The sequence below is a fragment of the Lathyrus oleraceus genome, chromosome 7 (assembly GCF_024323335.1).
Source record: "Lathyrus oleraceus cultivar Zhongwan6 chromosome 7, CAAS_Psat_ZW6_1.0, whole genome shotgun sequence".
NCBI lineage: Eukaryota > Viridiplantae > Streptophyta > Magnoliopsida > Fabales > Fabaceae > Lathyrus > Lathyrus oleraceus.
In genome coordinates, this window is record NC_066585.1 from 320,085,934 (window position 1) to 320,096,355 (window position 10,422).

At 30.9% G+C, this 10,422-nt stretch overlaps 1 protein-coding gene across 1 annotated transcript; it reads left to right on the top strand.

Moving 5' to 3' along the window:
* The first annotated feature begins 2,596 nt into the window (after positions 1–2,596).
* On the top strand, positions 2,597–5,440 carry LOC127107461 (serine carboxypeptidase-like). Its single transcript, XM_051044748.1, has 9 exons — positions 2,597–3,096; positions 3,545–3,716; positions 3,841–3,960; positions 4,041–4,184; positions 4,263–4,413; positions 4,520–4,608; positions 4,681–4,939; positions 5,014–5,147; positions 5,232–5,440. Exons 1-9 carry the CDS (start codon positions 2,768–2,770, stop codon positions 5,319–5,321), a joined length of 1,488 nt encoding a protein of 495 aa, XP_050900705.1. The 5' UTR covers positions 2,597–2,767; the 3' UTR covers positions 5,322–5,440.
* Positions 5,441–10,422: the final 4,982 nt, after the last annotated feature.

The following is a 10,422-nucleotide window of genomic DNA, read 5'->3' on the forward strand; positions in this document are numbered from 1 at the left end:
CGTTTTAAAAATGTCAGCTTAAATCAGTTGAGTTCGGAATGTGAGGACCGCCGTACCGACAATACTCTAATATGTCGTATAAATAATAATTCTAACTAGGAATATTTTTAAGTCTGATTTTTTTTTTTGATATTAATGTTAAAAGTTTAATGAGAAAGTAGAAATAAGGCGACATTGATCTCATATCTAAAGAGTGAAACCTGTATATAACTGTAGAAAATTCAAAATTTGATTTTAAAATACAGCAAAAACGTTTTTCTAATTAATTTAGGAAAATTTGATTTTCAAAAAAGGTGATTTTCAAAAAAGGTGATTTTAAGCTTATAAGTGGACACACGAAAGCAGACGTTTGTACATTTAAAGTCTGGTACCGGTCACGCGAAAGTAGACGGTACCTTCAAATTACTTTTCTATTAAAAATAAATTTTTAAAGTAAGAATTTATTATTTTCCAAACGAGATTTTAAACTATAACATATACACGCAAAAGCAAACAATTAGATTACAAAGTCAAAATCCGGTGTCGATCACGCGAAAGTGGACAATATCTTTAACTTAATCTTATTTCTACAAGAAAACATTTCCTCATTATAATTATGAAATACGATTTAAGGAATACCGACAGTCGACGAAAATCTCGTTCCGGTCTCTAGTTATTATAAATTTATTTTAAAAAAAACTTTATTTTTAAAATACGCAAACAAACCCAATTGCACCGCCGCCTAAGATAAACAAAATAATAATGGATAACGGTACTTGTTAGTCAGTCCTGGTGGGATTCGACATCTCTTATACTAAAATCGACAAAGTCACGCACTTGTGGCCACACCAATGACCCCTCGCAGCACTGGAAGAGGGAAAAAAAGGTTTGAATTTGTGCATTGTTAGGGGTCAACCCCATGCGTAAAACAATAGCGCCAATTTAATTTTATTTGAGAAAACAAATGACAAGGAGTAGTTATCCCTTTAAAGATAAGGATGTGACTTGTATGATATATACAACATTTGCGACGGATGGCCACCCAACAAATTGTTATTTGTTGCGTCTGTGAGGGGTAACCTCCAACATCTTTGTGTGGGGTTAAACCATGGCTGACATGTGCAACGTTTGCAAAGGGGTGAACCCAAACATAATATTATTTGTTGCATTTGTGAAGGGTAACCTCAGCAACATTAACATTGTGAAGGGTTTAAACCCCTGACTGACATCTGCAGCGTTTGTTAGAGGTGACCCCTAACAAAATATTATATAAAGCACGCTCAATCTTTGCTCCACTAATTTAACCATGTTTCCTTTTTTTTTCTTCCGGTTCTTTCTTACTTCTAAATCTTCTCATTCTCTCTTTTTTCTCATATCTCCATTCTAGTAGGCTTTTTTAATATATTTTTTTTCCATATTTGTTATTGATGCAAAAATGTGATTTAAAGTTTAAATGTTCAAGTTTGTGGATCTAATATTAAGGTACCATTTTTTTCTCCCTTTTTTTAGTTTATTTCATGAATTATTAGCATATTAGTATTAGTTTTAAAAAGAAATATTTTTGAATGATGTTAGTATGTGGATTTTATGCTAAATATTTTCAGATAAAAATATTGTTAGGATAATGTTAGTTTATGGACTTTTACGTTAGTTTATAAACGATCTTTAAAATATGTTTTAAAATTATAGTGTAAATTAATAACAGAAATTATATAAACAGTATATATTTACAGTTTTTTCAAAAATAGTTTTTTTTTTATAAATAAAAAGTATAGAATATATCATGTACTAATATATATTTATATATTATGTAGATTAATATTAAAATAATAGTATATACTATATTTATTTATATATTATTATAGTTTAAATTTTAATATATGATTCGGGACGACTATAATGGTCATTACCGACTATTCAGAAGGAGTTATAATTCATCTAAAATATTCACAGTGTAGAAGTGTCACCTTATCGAAGGACAATATAATTTTACAAATTTCAAAACTTTTTAAATAAATAATCTCTTCAAATCCCAATGCAATACACCCCTACATTACATGTTCAAAGTGAGACATAAATATTTTATTTAAGAGTTAGGTAATTTTTTATAAAATTAAAATATTGATTTTTTCAATATTGTAGCTAGAACCATTAACTTATGCCCTTTATTAAAGAAGTTGAATGACCCATATTTTCAATCATTTCCTAGAATACATAAGTTACTTCTGATATGTTTTTTTTACTGCACATACATCAATTTGGTACTCAAATTCGGAAAAATCAGAATTCTATAGACTTATATTCTTAGTACAAAATTCAACATGGATTGCTTTATAGTACAACTCCCTATAATATTCTAATTTTCATTCAAGCGTAGCTACTATACCAAATATCCTTCTAATTTTAATGTTACACGTCACTGAAAAATTCATTATCAATACCAGATTTTTCAGATAACAAACACCAACTAAAATCTAAAAATAGGATGTAACAAAAAAATATTCCTTCTAATCTATTATTTATGATAATACTCTCTAGTCAAGAAATTGATGTATGTGGTTTATATATCAACTTATCAACTACTACTTTATTTATTTATATTTTATTCTAGAAGAGTAATAATCTGAAATTAGGAGTCAACTATTGATGAATCTTATACCACTATTAAATTCAAATTAATCCATTGGAGTTGTATATGAAGACCGAAAGCTTAACCGTTTCAAAACTCTGAATGCTATAAAAACACTGTCATTGCTTCACTTTTCTCACAAACAATTCCAAAACAAACATGGGATTCTCCGAAACTTCTTTGTCTCTTTTCTTGTTCTTCATTTTATTTTCTTCATCTTATGCAACTTCTCGCATCACACATCAACAACGATTTCCATCAACAACAAAGTTTTCACCAAATCAACGAGCTGAAAAACTTATAAAAAGCTTTAACTTATTCCCAAAGGAACCAGTTAATATAATACATGGTGATTATTCTTTTGTTGATCATTTTGTCCCCGGAAAAATCGTAGAGAAGAAGTTCTCGTTTTTTGGTGATTCTGATGAACCTTCTGTTGATGATCTCGGTCACCATGCCGGATATTATTCCCTTTCCAAATCTGCAAGGTAACTAAACTGATAACCTTCTCATATTTGTGTAGATACCATATATTTTTAATGTTATTTACAAACATAGTACAATTGCTTCTCTAATGTATTCTGTTGTTATTAAGTTTGTATACTGTTCTATCTTAAGAATAAAAGGATAATTTGAATTATCTTGAAGTCATTGGATGTAAACAGTTTGAATATTATTTTAAATGGTTGATAAAATGAAATGTCATGTGATGGTGAGTTAAACAAGTTTGCAACAAAAAGCATTGTTTATGTTGATGAGATCCAGGTCAAAAGGTTGTTGTATCTATTTATTTTCTTAGTGATATTTTCAATGTGCATCACTACAGTAACAGATCTTAAGGAACCAAGCATTGACATTCTCTTAATACGTCATGCACATATAATCATTATATCATGAAAGCATGTGCTCATTTTTTTTTTGTTTATTGTATTTCAGGATGTTCTATTTTTTCTTTGAATCAAGAAATGGTACTAAGGATGCACCAGTTGTGATATGGTTGACAGGAGGACCAGGTTGTAGCAGTGAACTAGCTTTGTTTTATGAGAATGGACCTTTTAAAATTAACAATGATTTGTCTCTTTCCTGGAATGACTATGGTTGGGACAAGGTAATAATATAGTAACATTTATACATAAGAGTCATACCAAAGACATTGGTTAACTAGTAGAATCAAGTTGTTACACCAAATGTGTTTTCTTATTTGACTAATGTTTTTCTTTTTCATATTGTAGGGATCAAATATTATTTTTGTTGACCAACCCATTGGGACAGGTTTCAGCTACAGTTCTAATGATAATGATATTCCTCATGATGAAACTGGAGTTAGTAATGATTTGTATGATTTCTTGCAGGTATATACAATATCATTTTCACAATTATAGAAATTCAGAATATCTATAATATAAGTATTTTTTTCATATAATTACTGCAGGAGTTTTTCAAGCAGCACCCTGAGTATGTTAAGAATGACTTTTATATTACTGGCGAATCTTACGCGGGGCACTATGTTCCGGCACTCGCATCCCGGGTTCACCGAGGAAACAAAGACAACAAAGGGATTATTATAAACCTCAAGGTCTTACAATATTCTATTCATATTATGAATTCATGATCTCGATTTTTTCTTCATGTTTTGATACATGTATAATAATAGGGATTTGCTATTGGTAATGGCTTAACCAACCCTGGAATTCAGTACCCAGCATACACTCAGTTTGCATTTGATAACAAATTGATTACAAAAGAAGATCAAACTGATATAAACTCGCTGATTCCATCGTGTTTGGATGCCACCAAAACTTGTGGTACAAAACTCTTATTACATTTATATCATCTTTCTTTGACTTATATTTCTTTATATTTAGTTGCATAAGAAAGTTATTACAACTTTCTATGTGTTTGATTTGTCAGAGAGTGAAGGTGGAGAAAGTTGCTTAACGGCCTTAAATCAATGCGAACAGATAACAAGTAACATCTTGACCATTGCTGGCAACATTAATGTAAGTAAACAAAACTTATTGTTTTAAATATTTTTTTCTATGTTAATTTAATTAAAATCTTGTAAATCGCAGTACTATGACATCAGAAAGACATGCGACGGACCATTGTGTTACGACTTTTCAAATCTAGAGACTCTTTTAAACAAGAAGACAGTTAGGGATGCTTTAGGTGTTGGAAATATAGAGTTTGTTTCATGCAGCAAAGTAGTATACAATGCTATGCTGCAAGATTGGATGAGAAACCTTGAAGTGGATATTCCTTCACTTCTTGAAGATGGAATCAAGGTTCTTATATATGCCGGAGAATTCGATTTTATTTGCAATTGGCTTGGTGAGTGATATATCATAGAATTATAGGACATTTTATGCCACACATTGTTATGCTAATTTGCTATGATATGACAGGGAATTCACAATGGGTTCATAGCATGAAGTGGTCAGGTCAAAAACAGTTTGTGGCATCCAAAACAGTTCAGTTTTTGGTTGATGGTAGACAAGCAGGATTATTGAATAGCTATGGACCTCTCTCTTTTCTAAAGGTTAGTTTATAGTTTGTATTTTTACTTGGTTTTGACATTGTTGATGTCATTTTTGGTTAGTTATATTTATGTGTTGTGTAATAGGTGAATGGTGCTGGACATTTGGTTCCTATGGATCAGCCAAAAGCTGCACTTCAGATGTTGGTTAACTGGATAGAAGGGAAACTTGTTTAACTTAATTGATACAAGCATGTCAAGATTAAAATCAAAACATCTTTAGACATAGATAGTGATCAAACCGTTGTTGTGTACATGACTTTATCTATAATATATTTGGAGGGTGAAGTTTTATATTTTGGAAGTATGTTGAGAAAATCGTTTCTTTTATCTAATTATTCTCTACCTTTATAACTCTCATGATGGTTCTGCTATGACATGTTTGGCGTGAAAAGAAAACATCTTTAATGCCTATCCTCAAGAAATGATATATATTTTAAAATTGAAAGGTTTAGTTATACTAAAAAAAGAATTTATGCCTGAGGAGAAAGAACAATAACAACTAAATTAAATAGTTTCAGCAAAAATAACATTCTATCCAATAAGACATCAATTCAATTTTGTAGAAGAAGATAAAATAAAGACAATAAACAGAGTAATTTATTTATCTAGTTCAATCAAATTTTTGACAGAAAAATTCTCAGATTCATTATATTTTCGAGAATTGTTACAAAATAATATAAATGAATTATAAGGAAAGTCATTAAAGTTCTGAAGAACAAATTTTATGTTATATCCAAGTGTATTTCAATCTCTCAAATTCTCTAAATATTAATCACATATGTCCAAGGTGTTTAGAAGTATTTCTCAACCCCTTTAATATCTTCAAGGGTTTCACAAATTTCAAAAACACACTCTTAAAATTTTATCCTTTCCTCTCTAAGATTACCATTAGGATTCTTAAACCATTCTCATGTCTTCAGCTCTAAAGCTCTAAAGTTCTGAAGGTTGTAATTACAAGAATACAATGTATACATATTTTTAACGATTGAAACTCAACATATTCATAACAAGGCAAAAACACAATCCATCAACGAACGAATCCACAGACCGTAACGAAGAAGTCTACAACACACAAACTGAGAAAACCGAACAAGACGATCGAAAACCCAAACCGCTTGGCCGCCTAACACCATCGATTTCTAATTTTCAACGATCTTCTCCCACTGTCGTCAGCTACCTCTGCCTAACCGCCTAAACTGTGGTTCTAGCTCCTTTTTACAGCTTTTTGATTTTTGCATTCTCGAAATATATTTTTTTCTCTTCATCACTAAAAGTTTTAATGCATATTTCAAAAATTAAAATAATCGTAAAGTAAAAAATTCATTCTACAAGATTAAATTGGTTCTTTTGAAAGCTTATCTCTTGGTAAAAGTTTGGTTTCACACCGATCATAAAGGTTCTCGACTGACCACACAGAAGGAGAGACAATTTGTCTAGAACCTTCTCAACACATGAGAGTTATCCTGCCGATGAATTAGGGTGATCCAAGTCTCAGATACATCCAACGGTTCTCCGTATGACACACCTCACAAATAACAACTTATTTAAACTGCTCCATGATAAATAGGAAAGACGTCACTTTCAGGTACACAATTTCAAATTCGATTTGAATTCACTCATCTCATTCACATACTGACTTGAGTGTTAAAGTGTTAACTTTGTCATCAGCCTCTTCACCACCGCATTAGAAGCTCATATCCATCGTAATCCTTCGTAATCATCGATTCTTACTCCATTTCTAGTTCCGTAATGGAACAATGGCGCCGTATGTGGAAAATGACTTTTGATTCCCATATTTCCAATAACTTCAGTTCGCTATTTGATTCATCGAGTCGTAACCTTCTCAATTTATCGGATTGAGAGTTCTTGAGACCAAACATAAGGATACACTGGGTTCAACTTAATCAACTAGGGTATCAACTTCAATTTTCTGAATCTCCAGGTCTTGACCTCCAAAATTCACAACAATGATTGTGTAAGACTACTCGTTCCACCGTAGCACGCGAAGCCGCTGCCGCCGACATTGCTGCTCATGTAGTGATCAACCAACCACCTTCTCCGCAAGGTGTTGCTATTTAAGTAGAGGAGACTCCATTGCATACAGATCTACTCCAAACTCCTCGGATCTTTGGATCTATTCTAGTGTATCCGATCACAACTCTGATACCACCTCCAATTTCACAAATTAGATGTATTTCTTAATTTCCAACCGTTATGAGTCAACCTCAAGATATAAGGCACAAACGACTTCTTGAATAATATGTACAACACAGTTGCACCCAAATTTTATTTGTGTATATCTTTATTTTTAAAAAAAATATAAATGTTATGTTTAATTTTATTGCATTTTATTCCTTTAGATAAATTCTAAAACAATAAGTTGTTTTAATTTGATCTTCATTTTACATCACAAAAATCTAAAACAAATCATTTACTATAGAAAAAATTGAAAATAATCCTCTCCTTGCATAGTCAAAATAACGCTCATCTTTTAGTTCTTTCCAAAAACTGTATCACCATCCTTTGACAAAATAATGTTCAATCAAACAAATTAACTGCAGTAATCATACACTTTTGTGGTCATCGATAACATTACATAATTTTACTTTATTGACTCTTCATTTGTTTCCATCTTTGTGTAACACAAAGACATATTTGTAAGGAATAAATTATGGGTAAGTTTGTTTTGGCGTTTTATCAAAATGATTTTTATAATGTAATATATTTTGATGTAAATATATTTTATAAATAAATTTTTCATAAAAGTTTTAAATAAAAATTTGGTTTGAATAATTATTTTTAAAATATTATTTTAAGTATTTCATCATTTTATCGAAAAAAATTTTGGATATCAAAAATTTTAAAAATCACTTAATTTCGAAGCTATTTCAAATAACTTTTTATAAAAATCATTTTTGAAATATAAATTTTTGAAAAAACTATGATTTTGATTATATATAATCTTCAATAATGTAAGTTTATGTTATAGTATATCAAAATTAGTCTGTTAATTTATAAAAAATAAATTTAAAAAAGCTTACAATATTTTAAAAAATATTTTTGTAAAATTCATTTTCAAAAATACAAAGAAAAAATCCATTGTTTTAAAGCTCAAACAAACTGACCCTATAATGGGGAGGCAACAACATTAGAAAAAGAGCAATAATGTAATACACTAATATTTTTTTATAACATCAACAACTATTAACAACAACAATTATCAAAATGACAAAAACACAATAAAGAAAGAACTGAAAAAAGAATAAGAGAGGAAAACATCAAGCCACCACGAATCTATATCAACCACCTTCAGTCGCCGTGAACCGCTGCACGAACCAACACTCCACCATGCCACCATAAGATTCCGACCACGCGAAATCGACGCGAAGCAGAATCGAGAACCACCGGAAATGGACCACCTTTTCCAGAAACGCATCGTTTCGACTCCCCTCAACACCTCCGTGCCACTAATGCTTCACCACCAACAACTTGTGTTCAAATCAAAACAACTCTGACCACCGCCGCGGACGCGATTGGAGATCCGCCAAAAATCTCACGCGCCACTTTCATTGTTCATTTTTCCCTTTCTATTTTGTTTTTTTCCATTGATTTTTCCTATCAGATATGAAACAAGATGCAATTTTAGGTGGGTCAGTCTGTCACCTTACGTAATGCCCATTAACTCATTCACCCCATAAACCTTTTGGATTTTATTAACCAAAGAAATACGACTTTGCACTATAGTTAGCTCAGAACCAATCAAGAATCCCCAAGGAATACCAAGAATTTTTGTTATACACTCGTTCCAAGCATCAGGTTTTTTCTAGATTCATAGATATTGAATCAATCAAACATATTTCTAATACCTGTTCCACTTTTTGGAAGACCTTGCATTATATCACTGAATCTCGTTTTTTCATATATGAATGTAACTAAAATATCTCCTTGAGAAAGGATCTCCCCATGATGGTCGTGAATGGTTTCTCCTGGAGTCGCCAAATAAGGATTAGTCGATCTTATTATTACAGAATTCATTTGAACTATTATAACATGACTCAATTTTAGTTTTAGGTGCAGTATATTTTTCATTTGAGCTATACATATATTTTCACAAATAAATTGTCCAAGACTTATTCTTGTAAACGTTTTTTCACAATAAAAATGATGGAGAAAAAACCAATTAAAATGGAATGGATTCAAAATGATATTAGTGTATAGATCGGGTTTACAAATTTTCTCATTTTCGTCCATTAAATAATATTTAATTACTTGATTTTTTTTTGTTAATTTGTCAAGTTGAAATTTTTTAATTATTGAGATCTGATTATGAGTTATTAAATGATAAAGTGAATAAAAATTCGTAACTTAAAGGGCTATTCCAAAAAGGCCATTATCATTAATTGAAATTATAAGATCTTTTTTTATCCCATTGTGAGATTTTATATTGTTGAATGGTCTCATTTAAAAATAATTAGATGATGACAAAATTATCCAAGATCGACATTCTTTATTTCTATTCAACAACATACAATAGTTATGTGATTTTGGCTAAGTGATTGTTGAATTTTTCCCTTGGAATGAATAGAAAAAATGGATTGATTCGATCCGATTTATTATCCCCAATCAATCCTAAGCCAGATGGTTCATTTCTTTTTCTGATATATGAAGTATTGAATTATACTAAGTCAATTCTTAGAAAATACTCAATCAAACCATTTGTACGTACTTCAATAAAGGAAGCGGGGCCTCCTCAACCGAAGAACTTTTTTTGCCGTCATCCCAATTGAAGACTAAACAAGTCCGAACTAATTGAATCCTTGTGTCTGAAATTCCCCGAATGGATTTTCCATTTCCATAAAAAATATAATTGACAACTTTTAGTTCCAGATTATCCTTTTCCTGGAATAGATCTTGGGGAAAAAGTTTTACAAAATTGTTACTGTCCGATATTTCATATAAAATGACAGGTCGAACCAAAACAAAATACTTTTTTGTGGTAGTTGCGATCCATTGGACATAGATCCATTTTTTTTTTATTTCTTGCATTTTTTACCGTTCCAAGTGGTATCAAGATGACATTGTGTCAGGATATCTTATCCATCTCTCAGGGAAAATGAATATTTCTAGAAAATATTTTTAATTCTGTTTTTTCTTTCTTGTCTAATCGGACCAATCTGCCTACTCGACTTCTTATATTGAAAGTGATTGGCGTTTCTATTCCAACAAGACTATTATTCCGTACCATTAGGGAAGAAGATTTAGGTAAAATATGCAC

Coding starts and splice junctions, on each gene's coding strand:
- LOC127107461 (XM_051044748.1), top strand. CDS start 2,768: ATGGGATTCTCCGAAACTTCTTTGTCTCTTTTCTTGTTCTTCATTTTA. Junction 3,097..3,544: donor TCCCTTTCCAAATCTGCAAG/GTAACTAAACTG, acceptor ATTGTATTTCAG/GATGTTCTATTTTTTCTTTG. Junction 4,940..5,013: donor TTTTATTTGCAATTGGCTTG/GTGAGTGATATA, acceptor ATGATATGACAG/GGAATTCACAATGGGTTCAT.